The sequence below is a fragment of the Microchirus variegatus genome (assembly GCF_963457635.1).
Source record: "Microchirus variegatus genome assembly, chromosome: 9".
In the NCBI taxonomy this organism is placed as follows: Eukaryota; Metazoa; Chordata; class Actinopteri; order Pleuronectiformes; family Soleidae; genus Microchirus; species Microchirus variegatus.
This window is the reverse complement of record NC_139810.1, coordinates 8,315,340-8,334,549: the sequence shown is the minus strand read 5'-3', so window position 1 is coordinate 8,334,549 and position 19,210 is coordinate 8,315,340. Positions and strand designations below refer to the sequence as shown.

Below are 19,210 nucleotides of genomic sequence, written 5' to 3'. Positions count from 1 at the left end.
AACCCCCGCTCCCAATAAATAAGCACTGTGTCTGTTGCCAAAAAAAACAAACGTGCAACTCTGGCTGTTTGTTCTGCGTCGAGCGAGGAGCCAGAGCACCGACACACGGCTCATACCTCATTATATATTTATGAAGTATACACTTCCTGTGTGTGTGTACTTTGTGGAATTTATTGGCACGTGAACGTGCTGCAAATCACGTGTTGTTAGTCGCTGAGCAGCTGTGCTGGACGGACGACTCATTGAGGGTATGTTTGTGTGGTGTTAATCATTAATGTCCCGGTGTGAAACGTTTACAAGGAATTACTGGTTTTGACTTTGTTTGTCCAGTAATATCACTGTAATATCAACTGAGTGTCCACCAACACCAGCCATATTTAGTCTTTTATACCTCCTTTATACGTCTTAGCTGTTCAGTCTGCCCCAAACTAGAAGATTTTCAAATTGGACGTGATTTTTAATCATCAGTAAGCACTAGACGATCCAGTCAAGATGCAGGACCACATAGTAAGTGTCCAGGGATTTGGGATCTCACAGAAAGTTGTGTGATGTAATGTGATTTTGTGAGTTAATAGCTGTTGTGTGCTCGCAATGTTTTGTGCTGAGAAATGCAAAGAACTGTGGATGAAGTCATGGCTGAGAAGACAGAATCTACTTGACTAGTACAAGTTGCGGTTCTAAACGAAAGAACGCAACATCTGTTTCCCGGTCACCTCGTTCTCACTGGTTATTGCGGGGTTCTGCTCACGCTCCCCAGGTCAGTCACCAAAAATCTCAGACATGTTTAATACTTACGATTTTAAATCAGGAAGACTCTGTCCGATGGGTCATCTATCATCTGTCTCATGACAGAGTTACATTATATTTACAGCATTTTGCCTGTGTTAAGTGAAACATTTAAGTTATATTTAGTATTTACTGAAGGAAACAGATTTACTTTCTTTTTCCGATATTTGATCAAGGAATCTTGGCCAGTATCCGGCATGATGCCAGCACTCAGTATTGTATCCCATTAGTATGGTTTTTTTTTGTTTGTTTTTTACATGTAATTGGTTGGAATATAAATAATTTATCAATCAAAACTCAAAATAAGAGGTCCAAAGTCGTGGCATCCGTAGAGCTGACCAAGCTCCTTTTATATAAATATAAAAACTCATTCTGAGGCAATGGGGAAAAAATTAAGTATGATTATTTGACCTTCGATTTTTGCCAAATGAAACTAATTCAACGCCATTTTTTACGCATGGCACCTTTAAGTTAACCTCTTCTTCCCTGACCCTCCTTTTGGAGTCCCTGCTCGAAAATGACATGCCCAAACTAAATAGAGTAAACCTATCCAGTTACAAGCTCTATGTGGATTATCTTGGTATCAAAATAAAGATAACACTTGTGAGATTCCACCAGAGGTGTAAGTTTCACTGTAGATGTCACTGTGTCAGAGTAAATGTACATGGAACACAGCATAAATGAAGGATTTTTTTCTCTCGCCTAAAAAAATATTGCATTTTAAAGCAAATATCACCTTTAAAATATGCAGTAGGAGCTTAAAAACACATGGAGGTCATGTAACAACATGTGGACATGAGCTGTGCAAAGTCTGATTCTGCTGAAATAATGCAGAGTGAAATTACAGCGGTTTTAGTAAAGAGATGTCTGGGCGTTCTCACTTTTGGCTCAGCTTGGCACCATCTGTGCCATTTGAGATTTCTTAGGTACCAAATTATTAAAAACCAATTAAATTTTATTTATATGTCACTACAGGTCTAAAAAGAACAAAAAAGAAAAGTATAATAACTCGCCTAAAATCGATGCTCCCTGTGCGGTGCGTAATAATAACTCTGTGGCTCTGAAGTGTCTTCAGTTACGCAGTGCCATAGCTCTGGCTTACCTTGGTCAATTTGGGTGATTGACAGCTCGTTTTAAACGTCTAAACCGGTAGAATCAGACCCCGGTCTCCAAATGCGTGTGAATCACTTAATTAGTGAGTCAAAAGGACATAAATGCATATGACGCATTTATTCATATTAATAATAACAATAACAACAATAATAATAACAATAATAATATTGATAAATGAACTCCTTTGTGCATGTGTATACAGATTCATCAGTATCTTGTGTTGTTCCTAAAGTTTGTGTATCGTGTGTTCTTTTGTGACAGTGTGTGTAGCGAAGCTCTGGCCTACTTCATCAGTCTGACCTCAGAGAGCCATAGAGAAGCCTGGAACAGTCTGCTCATGCTGCTGCTCACCAGGACGCTACGACAGCCGGATGACAAGGCAAGAACACACGCACCGTAAACCGTTAGTGAATGGAATAGGTGGGGGCGGGTCGGTAAGGTAACTATGAAGCTTCGGCCGCTGTCCGTGGTGCTCAAAGGATGCTTTGTAGGAGTGTGTGACCAGTCACTTGTAATGTTAGCCTACATGGTGACAACAGCAGTTTTCTCGAGTGGATGTGCGTGTCCAAGCGTGTGTAAGTGTGTGTGTGTGTGCGTGCGTGCAGCGCGAACAAGCTTGCACTTATTTTTAGGGCGGGGGTGGGAGGCACAACACAAGCGCTACACAAATGAAGACGGCATCTCGCCATTTCAAGATCCTGCGCTCTGATGGACATCTAACAAGCGCAGGTTCAAAAACCTGAGACGTCTGGCGACACACCCCACATTTTTATTTTTGCTGCTTTTATGGTCAATAATGGACACTACAGCCATGTTTTTGAGCCTAAAATGAAGTAGTACATTGTAGAATATTTTCCACCCCAGCATTGCTGCAGACAATTTGACAAAAATTCCTCACGTGGACCTCGAAAATCCCATCCCTAGTGAACAATAGAATACAAACTGTCCGTTTAACATGATGATTGATATGTATCTGTTTGAGGAGCATACATTATAGTCTGATCCTTCATATGCAGTGTAATGGCTTGTTCGTATCCAACAAAACAAAAACAACCAAAACGAAACTAAGCCACTGAGGGGCTGCGGCACTGTGTACGATTAGTTGACGCGTCCGTCTTCTTCCGGGTCCAAATGAATGAATCACTTGCATCATATGCTGTCACCCAAACATTTATTATTCGTTGCGCTCTTAACAAATGAGCGTTTTGCATGCAAATCAGACAATGTTCATTGTTGTCACAACGCAACAAACATATAACACCACCACGATCACGCTGACGGTCAAAAACTATTTACTTCTCCACTCGTCCGCAGCACACCTGCCCAGTAATTACCTGCCGTTGGCTTTATCACTTTCCTACACCACAGCACGGAGCGCCACCTACCGTCACACTCAGGAATTACATTGTATACACATGGATATGGCTCTAACACACCGGCCCCTAATTGTAAATGGCGGATGACATTACAATTCCCTTTAAATTGAATTACAGAGCCAAAAATACAAAAACAATACCCAATGGTTTTATATGACTTGGTTTCACTCAGAGGTCACCAAATGTCAATACTAACAACTTGCTGCTTCTTGTAATAGACATAGTTTAGTAACAGGTCTTTCCAAGATGTTTGTCTTCGTCTGGAGACGCACAGAACGTACCAGACCTTTCTTATCAGGGAACGTTTCCATAACTCTGCCAAGAAGCCAAGATCCACGTGGAGCAGTAGAATCCATTACGACAACAATGTCTCCAGGAATAAAACTTTTTATTCCATTTTTGCCGTTCTTGGAGCAAAGGGAGGTACTCCTGTACCCATCTTTTCCAAAACAAATCTGCAATGTACTAGACCTGTCGCCATCTCCTCTTTACATACACGTCATCCTTATTAAACAATCCAGGTGGTAAGACTGGTTTCCCTTTCATCAGGAGAATGTGATTAGGAGTGAGTGGCTCGAGGTCCGTGGGATCATCTGAAAGCTTAGTGAGGGGGCGATCGTTCAATATTGCCTCAACCTCGCACAAAATGGTGTGGAGTCCATCATCATCCACAGTTTGCAGATGTAACACAGAGGTGAGAACTTTCCTTACCATACGAATGGCACGTTCCCAGACACCACCATGGTGTGATGCTGCAGGTGGGTTAAAACACCACTGGATGCCATCTTGTGATAACACTCTCTGTATCTTGTCATGGTTTAAAGATGTCAGTGCTTCTCTCAGCTCTCTTTCAGCTCCCACAAAATTTGTACCGTTATCCGAGCGCATGGAACATACTTGTCCTCTTCGGCTGATGAACCTTCGTAATGCATTAATACATGCGATATCCAGCGATGGAGCTACTTCCAAATGAACGGCTCTGCTTGCAAAACAGGTAAAGATAACACCATAGCGCTTAGCAAAACCTCGATCTCTCTTCACTTCTAAAGGCCCAAAGTAATCTACTCCCACATTTGTGAAGGGAGGGAGGTCAGGAAGAAGCCTTTCCTTTGGTAGATCCGCCATCTTTTGTTCTCCTAACTTTCCTTTGTATCGTCTGCAGAAGCTGCACTGTGGTATGATTTTTCTCACAGCTGAAGTGGCGCTTGGAATCCAGAACTTCTTGCGCAACCTTGACAGGGTGTGATTTCTTCCACTGTGACCAACTTGTTGGTGCATATGTCTTAATACGAGTGTGGAGATGTGCTGATCTTTTGACAAGATTAGTGGATGCTTTATCTCTTCTGGCAAAGCTGCCTTACTCAACCGGCCTCCAACTCTCACAAGTCCATTCTCCAGACATGGGTCTAGTTTGTAAATAGAACTGCTTCGTGACACACATTTTCCAGCCGATAGGGCAGCAATCTCTTCCTTGAAACTTTTCTGCTGACTGTAGCGAATGATGGAAATTTCAGCATCCAAAAGATTCTCAGCTGACAAGGTTCGACTCATTGCTATTTTGGTCCTCTCCATTTCCAGTGACACTTGTGGTCCATCTGCATCCTTTCTGTTGAACTCAAGTGCATGCAATTCCTTTCTCTTTTGCTTTAACTGCAGAAGGATCCTCTTCCATTTGAGAAACCATGCAACTGCCAACTTAAGTTTCCTCCAGTCTGAGAAATAGAGTAGGAGATGGTCTGTAGCATCAAGAGAGTCCCGAATAATGATTGTGCTTACTGTGGCATCCCTTTTGACCTCTACATCATCGGCTGCAATTGTGGCCTCTGTGATATCTGAAGGCCAATCCTTTTCTGGTTGAAGGAGAAACCTTGGGCCTTCAATCCAACTACCACCAGTCAACAGATCTCCAACCTTCATACCTCTAGAGGCATAATCAGCAGGGTTGTCTTTGGTATTGATATACCTCCACTGAGAGACATGAGTTGCATCTCTAATTGTTGACACACGATTCGCCACAAATGTGTGGAAACGTCTGTCCTCGTTTATTATGTACTTGAGCACGGAAGTACTATCTGTCCAGAATGTTGACTGATCCAGTGGCAGCTCCAATTCTGCTCTCAACATCCGATCTACTCGAACGGCGAGTACAGCAGCTGTAAGCTCCAGACGAGGAATAGTTATCTGTTTCAGGGGGGTGACTCTTGCTTTTCCCAGCAAGAAGGAGACATGAACCTGGCTTTTGCTGTATTTAATTCTCAGGTAGGTAACAGTAACAAATCCATCTTCACTAGCATCAGAAAAGTTATGCAGCTGTGCTTTAATATGCTGTCCAAAGTGTTTGGGCTTAATGCATCTCTCAACTTTGAATGAAGCTAAACCTTTCAGATCCTCCAGCCATCTTGTCCATTGATGACTAATGTCTGTAGGTATGTTGTCGTCCCATCCCCAATGTCTCCGACATAGCTCTTGCAACATAACCTTTGCTGGCAAAGTCACTGGTGCAAGGAACCCCAATGGATCATACACTGAACATACTACAGATAACAATCCTCTTCTGCTCTGTGCTTGCTCTTTCACCATCATTTTGAATTGAAACGTGTCCGACTCCACACACCACTGTAGTCCCAGTGCTCTCTTGATTGGAAGCTCATCTCGATCCAGATCCAATTCTTTACAGTCTTTAGCTCTATGCTCCTTTTCAATGGTTTGTAACACGGTCCAGCTATTACTGATCCACTTTGTCAGAGTGAAGCCTCCCTTTAGGCAGATGTCACTGAGAGCTTTCACCATCACGACCGCCTCCTCCTCTGAGGGCAAGCTCTTCAAGCAGTCATCAACATAAATGTTTCTCTTGACAGTTTTCACCACCTCTGATGAAAAGTGAGAATTATTGTCCTCTGCAGTCTTCCTGAGTGCATAACTAGCACAACTTGGAGATGAGACGGCACCAAACAAATGAACCGTCATCCGATATTTCACAAAGTCTTGGCTCACTTTACCATCAGGCCACCACAAGAAGCAAAGGAAGTCCTTGTCCTCTTCAGTCACTTTAACTTGGTAGAACATAGACTGAATGTCTCCCATGAATGCTACTGGCTCCTGTCTGAATCTGACAATGACTCCTAGTAGTGAACTGGTCAGGTTTGGGCCTTGAAGAAGCTGGCTGTTGAGAGAGGCTCCTTTAAACTCAGCTGAACAGTCAAACACAACACGCATCCTGGGATGACGTACACCATGATGAGGAATACACCAAACTTTTCCAGTTTCTCCATCCAGTTGATGCTGAGGCACTTTCTCTGCATAGCCTTTCCTTATAACATCTGCGAAGAAGCTGGTGTATTCCTTATAAAACAGTTCATCCTTTTTGAACTTAGCCTTTAATCCCAACAGCCTTTGCTTGACCATGGAAAGGTTGTTAGGAAGAGTAAACTGTTCCTTCCTGAAGGGCATTTTCACGCTGTAATGGCCATCCTGAAGCTGTGCTGACTCATCCATAATCTTTAAGAAACTGACGTCTTCTCTTGACATCCCTTTTTCTTCTGTACTTCTTTCATTGAAATCGTGAGTGTACTGTTTGTTCAACATCTCCTCCAGCTTACACACAGAAATCCTATTGACGGCAGCCACCGAGAACCCTGTTTTAGGTTTGCTGTTCTCTTCCCCTCGAAGGGGACCATTAACTACCCAACCAAGCACAGTTCTTACTGCATACGGGCCATTCCCTTGGCTGTTGACAACTTCCCAGGGTTCCAATAACTTAGGGACGTTGGTACCAATCAACATGTCAACACCGGCATCTATGCAGGGGATCTGTACATCAGAGAGGTAAGGCCACTGTAACAGCTCGTCCTGTGAGACAATGTTGTTAGTGGTCACAGGCATTTTACTTTGTGTGAGAACCTCTGGAAGACTGTAGAAGTGGTTACTGTCGAGACCAGCCACCTCTAAACCACTCAAAGCATGCATGGAAACAACCTTCTCTTGCCCCATGGTGCGTAAAAGGAAATTGGTTTTTCTACCGCTGATGTTCAGCTTTTGCATAAGATGCTCCGAACAGAATGTGGCTGTACTGCCGGGATCCAGAAATGCATAGGCTTGTACTATTTTGTCTCCTTTGATGGATTTAACTTGTATTGGCAGAATGGACAAAATGCTATCCTCCCTTCCGGCCCCTGTATGACCACAAGTTGCTGAAGAGGGTGGTATGGCATGTCTTGTTTTGTTAGAGTGTTCACCTTCTGTGCGGGGGTAAATATGGAGCACCGTAGGATGACTCTGACCGCACTCCTTGCAAGTTAGGCGCCTATCGCAATCCTTGCTTATGTGTCCACTACGCAGGCAGCCAAAACACATCCTCTCCTCCTTTAGAAACATAATTTTTTCCCGATGCTTCTTCCCTTTCAGGTTTAGACACTCCAGTGGGTGAAACTGGGAACAACAGACACATGCATTTTTCGTCCTTTCCATTGAGTCCTGACTCTGTTGGCTTGAGCATGAACCTTTGGATGAATCAACAGCTGCTACTGCAGTGGCAAAACTGTCACCTTTGATTCTGCTGAACTTGGACTGAGACTTGAATCTGCTAACACTCTTGAATGCAGGTGTATGGCTTGTCGCGTCCTGGATGTCGCCAAAGAGTGGATCAGAAATGATTTTAACTTGTCGTTCAATAAATGAAACAAGATCTTTGAAGCAAGCTCTTCGATTATACCTCTCCAAGACCTCATTTGCCTTCGTCCTCCATTTATCTCTGAATTTGAATGGCAAGCTTTGTCATGATTGCTCTCATGTTGGTTGGCATGTCTAGTTCTTGCATATAGTGAAGCTCCTCTCTCACGTTGCAACAACCACGCAGAAACAGAGAAAAGGCATGTAATGACTTCACATCCTCTGATTTCACTGTAGGCCAAGCCAGAGCCTTTATAAAATAAGATGCTGCAATCCTGTATTCATTTCCAAAGTGTTCATGTAAAAGTTCTTTAGCAAGTTGATAACCTCTGTCAGAAATCATGTGTTGGACCAATTCTCTGGGTCCACCTGTTGTAAACTGCTCCAAAAAATAAAGACAGTCCGCTTTGCTAGCCTTTGATTCTACTCCATGCTCAAAAGCTCTGATGAAGTTTCTGTACTGGAGAGGATCACCGTCGTATACTGGAATGTCTCGAGATGGTAAGGACAGTAAGCGTTGTTGTTGAACAAGAGCTGCTGTAATTTCATTCTGCTTATGCATTATGGTGCATAGATCTCCCATTTGTGCAGAATGTAGTTGTGGTTGCTCAACTGATGCACGCTGTTCCGTATTTACTGGCAAATAAAGAGTCTGTTGCTGTGTTTCTCCATATTGTGTTGTTCCATATGCTCCAGTTGTTTTCATTCGTGTCTCCTGTCCTGATCCAAGGATGCACTGCAGCCCCTTTTCCACAGTATGTGCGTTCCCTGCACTCGAGTCCTTTTGACAAACTGGGAAATTGGTTTGTTGCATTGCACTCCATGTCCAGGGTTCATATGCCTTTGCTGCAGGGTTGAGTCCTTTACCAAGTGATTTTTGTTCAGTGTTCATTTGTAGATATGAATTCATTCCATTCGATGATGCCCGGGATTTACTTAAACATTCTGAAGCAGTTTGCAAAACTGCTAGTTTGGCTGTGGATGCTGCAATTTCAGCATCAATTTCAAGTTGCTCTCTTCTCCTTCACAGCTCTGCTTCTTGCTTCTCAAGAGCATGTTTTTCCTTTAATGCTGCAGATCGAGCCAGAAGTGCAGCCTTTTCTGCCTCTGCTCTAATGCGAGTTGACGCTGTTGTTTGACCACTTTTGCTGCTTTTACCACTGCCTGTGCTTTTTTGGTAAGAACGTTTGCTGGCAACATTTGATATACTGTCATCAGGATGAACATCATCAACCACCTCACAAATATTTTCATTAGTTCTCAACCATTGTTTAACATCATCAATGAAACAATTTTCAACCAACATTTTTGCAGCAAACCATGTATTTTGTTTCCCACTTTCTTCAGTGGGCATTAAAGGCACCAGAGAATCATGAGCATTTTTTGCTTCTTCACACAAATAAATAATTTTTTCCAGTGCACATTTTACCTCTTCAACACTGCCTTTATGCATATGCTCTTTAGTTACTGTTCTTATATTTTTAACTTTGCTTAATTTATCTTTTCTTACATTTTGTAACTTATCCCACTTTTCAACCAAAGCCTTATGTGTTAGTTTAACAATTATTTTACCCAAGTGTGTTTCACTTGAGTTTTCCATTTCACTAGAAGCAGTGACGGCGGCGGTTTCCGCGACCGGCTTATCAGAATTACCGTCCATAATGTCCTCCTTTTATTATAATGTTCCACAATGAAATCCAAAATACTCGATGCGAAAAGTTCTGTCTTAGGACACGATCCGTATTGTTATTTTAGCGACCAATGCATTGGGATTATGCTCGCGAAGTAGTGTGCACACTTTGTTTTATTATGGCTGGTAGCGCTACTGCTCATACCTTAATGCATGCGACGGGCGCCGTAAGATGGTCCGGTGGTAGCACTGCATCGTCGGATGAATCCGCTGATGATCGTTGTCACTCCGGGAACACGGCTGTTGTTATATCCCATGCGGCTTGGCAGAGCTCGGAAACCCGGCGTTGACTACAGCTGGCCCGGCGCTGTCTTCTTCCTCCCCGGCGTGGCTCCAGCTGGCCCCCGGCGTTGTCTTCCTCCTCCGTGCGGTGTCCTTTCCGCGCGAATAACTAATACTTCTAATTGAAGCGGAGTTTTTGACTTAATGTAATGGCTTGTTCGTATCCAACAAAAACAAACAAAACGAAACTAAGCCACTGAGGGGCTGCGGCACTGTGTACGATTAGTTGACGCGTCCGTCTTCTTCCGGGTCCAAATGAATGAATCACTTGCATCATATGCTGTCACCCAAACATTTATTATTCGTTGCGCTCTTAACAAATGAGCGTTTTGCATGCAAATCAGACAATGTTCATTGTTGTCACAACGCAACAAACATATAACACCACCATGATCACGCTGACGGTCAAAAACTATTTACTTCTCCACTCGTCCGCAGCACACCTGCCCAGTAATTACCTGCCGTTGGCTTTATCACTTTCCTACACCACAGCACAGGGAGCGCCACCTACCGTCACACTCAGGAATTACATTGTATACACATATGGATATGGCTCTAACATGCAGTATACAGTGTATTTATCTCTCTGTGTGAGAGCATGATTTCATGGATGACTCACTGCTGCCATGACTCAGTTTAGTTTTTACCAAAACTGTTGCTGCTTCCCGTCACAGATTAACCTAGCATGCAGCGTTGGCAGAGTTCAACCACCAGAACCCCCCAAAAAACAAAAACGCAGCATTAGTTAAAAACTGGCTAAGCCTGCACTGAATATTGGTCAGTTATTAAATTATTTATGTTTTCTGTTGTCAGTCACATGTCAGATTTGTGTCACTTCAGTTTCAGCCTTCTCGAGCTGAATCTCGCTCTCACTAATTCACTGCAGTAGTTTGTGAAGTAGTTTACCCTGTAGAGCTCCGCTAGTTGACGTCACGCAACCAAAGTGGCGCCATTTTGGCAGGAAGCAGCGCTGTTCATATTCATAGATATAGGGTGAATTCCAATTCCTTGTTTAACCCTCAATCTCAAAAATGCGCGCTCCCTCTAGTGCAAGTGCTGTCCTGATTCTCAGAAAAATTAAGTTGAGGGGCAAGTTTAAGGGCTGTATTGCCCTCAATATTGAGATTTTCTGAGACCACCCTTGGAAGCAAGGGCTACCCAGAATGCATTGCGTGTTTTCACATAAGAAAGATGGCGTTGAAAGCAGCGAAACGAGTACGCTACAAAGTAGTACAAAGTATTTTCTTTGTTAATAGAGATATAAAAATTATGAAAACCATTGTATTATCTTAGTTTAGGCCCATATTATGGATAACTGACATCATTGTTGCGTAACATTTATTTTTATTTTACGATCGTTTGTCAATAGCCGGCCGGTGCGGACAATCGATCGTTTGCTATCGTTTACTTTTCAATAAGCCGTGGTGTGTGGTAACTGTCAGCTGAATATGTCCGTGGTTGAGGTATTTGTATGAGTATCATCTTAAAACTAACTGACAACCTAATAACTTGACTGACGAACGGATCGTAATAAATAATCCTGACGTGAATGTGTTCTTCTTCTTTTTTGGAGTTTACAGACTGGACGCAGCTTTCACGTTATTCTGCCCCCCACAGTCTGAAGACGTATCTGCATTTAAAGGTCCCCTATTGTGCAAAATCAACTTTTTAATCTTTTAGTACTTATATTTGGGACTCAGGGGGCCATACCAGTCCCCAAAATGTGAAAAAACAAGACTCAGTCATGTTTTAGTGGTTCCACTTTGTGTAAGTATAGGCGATAAAACATGCGATGTTTACACCTCCCGACCAAGTGACGACAGTGCGGACATTGCACCGTGAATGTTGGCACCCCGCCAGGCAGCTCCCCCTTGTCCCTGTGAAATACGAGACTGCAGGCGAGGGAGGAAGAGCGGAGCACAGCGGAGCACAGTGTTTTACACAAACTTCCAGCCTCAGAAGATTTTTGTGTCCAGTGGATATATTTTATTTATGAAAAAAATGTTCACAAGCTTCACAAACCCTTTGTTGTTGATCGTGTATGTAAATTCCTATGCTGGAGGGACACCTTGAACGCACTAGTTACGTGCCTGCAGTTAGCGAGTGGCGTGTGTGGATCGGTGATATGAGGAGCACGCGTTTGAAAGCACTCCATAAAGATGTAGATGTTGTCCTACATTTCTTCTCAACCAAAGGCTGCCTTCTGTCGTGTTTACAGTTCTCTCCTCGTGTTGTTGATCCACACACCAGTTTGAGCCGCAGTTACACTGGTGCGTTCAGGGTCTTTTTCTAGCATGGGAATTTACATACACGGCGCGGTGCATTAATCGTTTTTCTTCGTTTTTTTTATGATCGCGAGAAGCCTAAAGCCCAATTTATACTTCTGCGTAAAGTGCTCTGCGTAGGCTACGTAGAGACTCTGCGTCGACGCAGAGACTGTCGAAGAGCCTCTGCGTAGTCTCCGTCTGCACGAAATATTTTTTAAGTGTCCGTCACTCCGTCAAGGGACTACGGAGACGGCAAGAGCTGCGATTGGTCCTCAGGACAGGCTGAGCGAAGCTGCTCTGTGCCGGCTCTCAGTGCGCTCCGGGCGTCCTGACAGAGGCGGAGCAGATCCCCGCCGATAACGCCGCTGCCGAACTATAAATACGTCATATCTTAGCACACACAGCACATGTTTAGACTCTAAATGGCCAATTTCTCGCCTCAAATTATCTTAAAACTGCGTTCCGTGACACAGAAAAGTGAGAAACGGCCACTTTTTCAACAACAACAGTCTTTCTCTCTCTTTCTTTCTCGGACGCCATTGCTCACTGTAGCCAGAAGCACAACAACCTTGCGCAGCGACCCCTACTGATCGGGCGGGAAATTGCAGCGAGTGTCCGTCACCACGACGCAGAAGTATAAATGCTCGAGGCGTCTCCGTGGTGACGCAGACGGATAACGCATACGCAGTCGGAGAAGTATAATGTGGCCTTAAATTGTGTTCACTCTATGCATTACGGTGAAACGCAGTAACAACGGGTAAACGGACATTACTATAGGGTATATGGAGCGGGGGTTGTGACGACGCTGCATGACAATAGGTGATAAGTGGCGACACTCCCCTGGAAGCAGTGGATGTGTGTTTACCTGGGTCTCATTCACATGTAAATGATCAGGCACAAAACCGAGCGTTCTGAAAAAGGCTGTTTTGGCAGAGTTATTGAACTGCTATTGTGCTTCATCCTTATGATATTTTGACTAAAGCATGACACAGACATGTTCATTAGGGCACCAGGACCTAGTTTAACTTGGGTTAATAGGGTATAATATGGGACCTTTAAGGGGTGTCCTATTTCTAAGTGACAAAATAACCCTCAACACTTGGTTTTGAGGGCCAGTTAAGATTAAGAGTTCAGCTTGAGGGTTAAGATGGAGGGTTAATATAGGAATTGGAATTGGCCCATACTGTACATATCACTGGCAACATAAATACAGTTTTCATTAAAAAAAATAATATTGTATAGGCAAGGTTCTCACAGGTCCTTGAAAAGTTTTATTTTCTAAATTCACAAACTTTCTAGGCCCTTGAAAGTTTTCGAAAATCGTCCTAAATAGACATATAGACAGTCATTGAAAGTGCTTGAATTCTGTGCAAGAAAGAAGTTGGTGAATGTCTCCCTTATTATGCCGCCACCTACTGTTTCATGCCCCGCATTGCTTGATGTACATGGACTGGAAAGATCCTTGAAAGAGCCTTGAAAAGTCTGAATCGTCACATCTTCAACTTTTTGGCAGATAAGGGGAAACTTAAGGGAAACAACATACAACAATCATCAAATTAATAAAGGTACAGTGTCTCAAAATACAGTTAGGCTTTAAATGCCTGTAAGAAGTGTAAAAATGCAACGGTCTTTTTGAAGTTATGTTTTAAGTTTCCCCTTAAATGTGTAAACATTCTCGTTTGGAGTAGAATGCGGAGGGAAAGTTTATCAGAGAGTTGAACACGTCATATTGCCGCAGATCTGGTCTGGAATAATATCTGCTCCGGCTGTGTCCATACTCGTGAAAAGCATCAGGGGCAGTATAAGGGTCAGATGTATTCAGTCTGTCAGGTTCTGTGATATTTTTTTGCTTGATATCAGTGGATTTTAAATGTGCTGTGAATTAAAATTAGATCTGTTATGATTCGATTGTGCCTTCTAATCTGAAAGCAGCCTTTGCTGCTTGTTTACATGTTCATCTTTCTGTCTTTCTTTGTCTCCAGTTCAAACCTCACGCTTCCTGTTATTACCCACATCTATGTGAGATGATGCAGTTTGACCTGATCCCTGAGCTGCGGGCCGTCCTCAGGTGCTTCTTCATGCGAATCGGCTCCGTCTTCCACATCGCCGCTCCTGAAGGAATGTCTGCCCGCTCGCCCACGTCCTAGAGTGAGTGAGCAAGTGTAGGAACACGAAGAGATGGAGAGATGATGGAGGACACTCTCCTCCTCCCTCTGTCTCTCTCTCTGTCTGACTGGAGACGGATCACAGAGCGGCTGCAGACGTCAGGAGGAAAACGACAGACTTGCTTTTCTGTCTCCGATCACGACTCGGCATTAAAGTGTTGGGACTATTCTTGTGCGATGGAAAAGTCCCTCCTCCGTACTTCCTCTCTGTTTTCTTTTCTCTCGGGGGCGAACAGCACTGTGACCAACGATCTTTCTCTCTCTGCTGACTGTTGTCCCCCCCCGGACTCATCGCTCACTGTCACAACCTGACTGGAAAAGAACTCTAAACACATAATTTATTGATATTGTTGCAAATCTGGTCCTTGATTATTATTATTGTTATTGTTTTTTAATACTTAACAGAAAAGTACATCTGCAAGCTGAAGGCAAATGAACTGCACCACTGAAATTTGAATTCTCGGCCATGTGTGCCTGGTTAGAAAATGACGCTCCCTCATTGTGAGTTTAATCATACAGTTGTATTAATATCTGACCGCTTCCCCTCCTCTCATGTACCTGTGTTTTTGTTTGGGATTATTTGGTTATGGTCTTATTACCATGTCGGACGTCTTCGCTCCACCGCCCTGTCGTCTCTTATCATTCTTTCTGTCGATGAGATTTTATTTATTTATTTTTTACTCTTGTTTGTTTTCTGATTTCCCCAGGGTAATTGCTGGTTTACAGTGACAGGTGGTCATATTTTCACTCACCCACTAAAGCCTCAACGTTGAAGGATTTCTCTTTAAGACGGAGAATCACAGCTCACTCTTAAAACCCTCCCACTAATGAATGATTAAATAGGGCATTAAGTGGCTCTATGATGATGTTTTTTCTTCTTCTGGTTTTTGGTTTGAATATACTCATCAGTGTTGTGTCGAATTTAATGGGAGAGTTGAGTGGCAGAAGGATGTGGGAACAGAGCAGGACCAGCGATGGATGAGCTGAGGTGATACTCTGTGTTAGAATCAGTCGATATTGGTCAAATAACTGCTTTGAAACACATTGAAAAAGAAAAAAAATAGATATGAGGTGTGAACGTTAAAGGTCCGGTGTGTAAGTTCTGTATCCACCAAGCATTTCCATTGGAAGCGTTGAAGGTTACTCAAATAACTGGTCTGTACAGTGCCAGTTCTTGGCCTACCAAACACAGCGGAGCCTGCCACATTGCAGTGTGCTGATTGGCTGACAGAGACAATCATTGCTCAAGATTTACGTTGTTTATTCTTTATCTCTTTAGTCTTTATCTGTCAAACGACACAGAATAATGGGATTGTCCTCCTTTGCTCTCTGTTTACAGTGTTTTGTTCCTCTTTACGTTACTCTATTTACGTAGCTGACGTAGCATATTTATTATGGCTACGTAACCTCACCGTGGCGAACTGAGCTGAAATTAAACATACCGCTTTGTGGAAACGATTCTATGGTGACATCTAGTGGTGAGACGGAACCTCCGCTCACTCCTCCCAGTCCAAAGCGCGTTAGAGAACTTATCTTTCCATTATGCTCGTATATGATGCTATTGCTTCAAAATGCTAAAAAGGTAAGCTCAAACTTTCACTTAACATGGTGGCACAAGATGGTGGCCTTCTCAAAGCAAGGCCCTTGCCTTGAGTCCATCATAGGAGGGTATTAAGACCTAAATGTTTTTGTATTTTAAAGCAATTGTAGATGTATACAACCGTACATATGGGTAGCTTGTTCCATTTCTGCCCATGAACCTTTTCAATTTTACACACTGGACCTTTAAATATGACTGTCTGGAGTGCATCATGTGACAAGAACATGAGTGAGCGCCGCACACGTCGTCACAAACTGACACAGCTTTGTAGTTCTTTTTTAAAGTAACTGTATCAGACTGATGGCGTCGTGGACAGCCAAGGTTGTGATAACGGTGACCAACGTGAAAAAAATTGTTATTGATTAATCCCTCAGCGAAACCAAAGCTCATTTACAGAGACACTCGGAACGTCTGCATCCTGGATCCTTGGTTGTTTAGTGAAAAACACACGCAAAAAAGGAAGTATGTAATTATTTTAAGTGCATTTAAAAAACTTTTTTTGAGACGCATTCCTTCCTGTGCAACTATGGATGTCGACTTCCCTAATGCTAGGGAACATATAAATATTATATATATATATAAATATATATATACACAGTAAATGATTTAAAATAAATAAATGAATAAAAAAAGCTGACTGTAAAGTTTTCAATGTAAAATACATAGAAATGAAAGTGCTATACGGTTCTATACATAATATTGTGATGTTATCTTTCAAGCATTTGGTGAAGTCATCAATAAACCTGAATTATGATCCAAAGGCTGCGGCGACGACTGGTTTGCTTTTAAAAATGTTTTTCAAAACGTTTTCAGAATGTTTTTGTTTAGACTGAGTCAGCACGTATCAATGGACAGATTAATGATTTCTGGTCAAGTCAGGTTCACAGGAATAAAAATACAAATGAATGAAGGCTGAGTTCCATTTATCTGTCTTGGTAGCCTTGCATTGAAATATACGACTGCAACTAAAGATTATTTTCATATTCGATTAATCATCACTGATCATGTGTCCAAGCTGCATCTGCAAGGTGTTTCCATGAACTTGTTACAAACTGGCCTGGTCAGTGACTTCCAGGACAGGCTGTATGACGACCACGAACAGGGTGGTGACAACTGGAAAGACAGAGGACAGCACAGAGAGACGGCAACCGGGTCAGTGAGGGCCAGCACCCTGAGCTGCAGGTCCCATGAGGGAGCACCCAAACTGAGCGACAGAAAGCCTCAAGGAAATATACCCCAGAGGTGCCCGAGAGGGGATGTGCACACCAGACGGACAGACTTCCCGACAACTGACACAAGCAGTGGATTATCTATAACGAGAGCAACTTGCTTTTGTGGCAAGACCTGCAACAGCCGGAGAGGTCTGAGGGTCCACCAGACCAAGATGGGCTGCATAAGGAGGAAGCAAGTCGAGCAACGCACAGAGGCAGTGCCCAGTGCTGTCTTTGGTGAGACGGAGGAAGAGCAGGACCCAGAGTCACCCCACAACGAGAAGAGGAATGTAGGGGCCCTCTGGTACTCCCTAACCTAAGCCTTCATGGACGATCTTGCGTTCACAGCCGCATCAGAGACGGGATGCGGCTTGCTCCTTCGGCGACTGGTGAGGCTCATGACAAGCCAGCCAAATCCAGGTCCCTGGACCTGAGGAAGGGGAGAGTGGAGGACAAGTACCGCTTCCACTTGGATGTAGACCCAATCCATCGGTGTCCGAGAAACCTAAAAAGCCTTGGTACGATCTTTGATGCCACCCTGAGAGACACAGTAGCGGTCCAGTCTATGCAAGTAGAACTGAAAACCTAGCTATCAGCAGTTGACAAGTCAGGCTTCCCAGGGAAGTTCAAGGCATGGATTTATCAACATCTGGACGCTGTTGATATACGATGTGTCGATAACCACCATCAAGGGCTTCGAAAGCAACATCAGCCAGTTACTGCGTAGGTGGCTGGACCTGCCAAAATAGCCTTAGCAGCATTGCCTTTTATGGAAACACCAACAAGCTGCAGCTTCCCTTTATTGGTCTGATAGAGGAGTTTAAGGTCACCTGAGCCAGGGAGGTGCTACTCTATAGAGACTCATCTGACGCTAGAGTCTCCTTTGCAGGCATCGCAGTCAGAACAAGAAGGAAGTGGAAGGCAAAAAGAGGCGGTCACACAGGCAGAAGCAAGTTGGGTGAGCTGGGCTAGCTTGGCTTGGTAGCTACACGAGACCACGCTGCAACAAAGCTCAGGGGAGAGAGAGAGATGACGGCTAATTCAGGGCTAAACCTGTGCAGATTTGGAAGAGGAGCAACACAGTAGGACTGTGGCCATGTGCCAGCAAGAGGCTTGGACCAACTGGGACCATGCATCTACCTGGATGATCACCTGGAAAGAACTTTGGAGGTCCGAACCAGCAAGACTCAAGTTTCTGATCCAGGCAGTGTATGATGTACTCTCAACCCCATCCAACCTGCATTGCTGGGGCCTAGAAGAAACACCAACATGTCCACTGTGCCCAGCAAGATAAGCTGCTGCCCCAAAGACCTGGAAGAGGGGAGGTAGCTGACACCATCTGCACTTGAATCCAGCATGTGAAACAGCAGCCCCCGGCAAGACACATTGCCTTTGTCAGGGCGGGGAAAACAGTATAAGGAGCGCAAGGAATAATGTGCTGTGGGAATAATACACAACTCCTTATATGGACATTCTGCGATGTGTGTTTATACGTCACATCTTCAGGTATATTTTAATTTTATTTTTTACTGTTTTTGACTCGTCTTATGTGTTTTTGAGTCAAAGTTCTGATTAATTTAAGGCAAATTTCACAACTTAATTCCGATTTTTGTTTTATTTACTATAGTATAGTACAGTGGCATGCTAAAGTTTGGGCACCCCTGTAAATTTTCATGTTTTTCTTTTGTTTTTTAATTTCTAATTGTTATAAATAATTGGTTGTTGAATAGTAAATAGTAAATTTCAGTTAAATATATCATATAGGAGACAAACACAGTGACATGCTTAAAGTTGTACATTTTATTGATTTCAATACCTTTAGCACTAATTATTGGAACTCAAAATTGGTTTGGTAACCTCAGTAAACCCTTAACCTCCACACACAGGTGAATCCAATCATGAGAAAGAATATTTAAGAAGGCCAATTGTAAGTGTTTCTCCTCTTTGCATCTTCTCTGAAGAGTGGCAACATGGGAGCCTCAAAACAACTCTCAAATGACCTGAAAACAATGATTGTTCAACATCATGGTTTAGGGGAAGGATACAGAAAGC

General features: G+C 43.3%; 1 protein-coding gene across 1 annotated transcript in view; it reads left to right on the top strand.

Moving 5' to 3' along the window:
- arfgef2 (ADP-ribosylation factor guanine nucleotide-exchange factor 2 (brefeldin A-inhibited)) overlaps positions 1-16,682 on the top strand; it is a 72,659-nt gene extending 55,977 nt beyond the window's left edge. Inside the window, exons 38-39 of the mRNA XM_083895313.1 lie at positions 2,161-2,278; positions 14,165-16,682. Coding sequence (XP_083751439.1) covers positions 2,161-2,278; positions 14,165-14,329 — 283 coding nt within the window. The 3' untranslated portion in view covers positions 14,330-16,682. The remainder of the gene's footprint in view (positions 1-2,160; positions 2,279-14,164) is intronic.
- Positions 16,683-19,210: the final 2,528 nt, after the last annotated feature.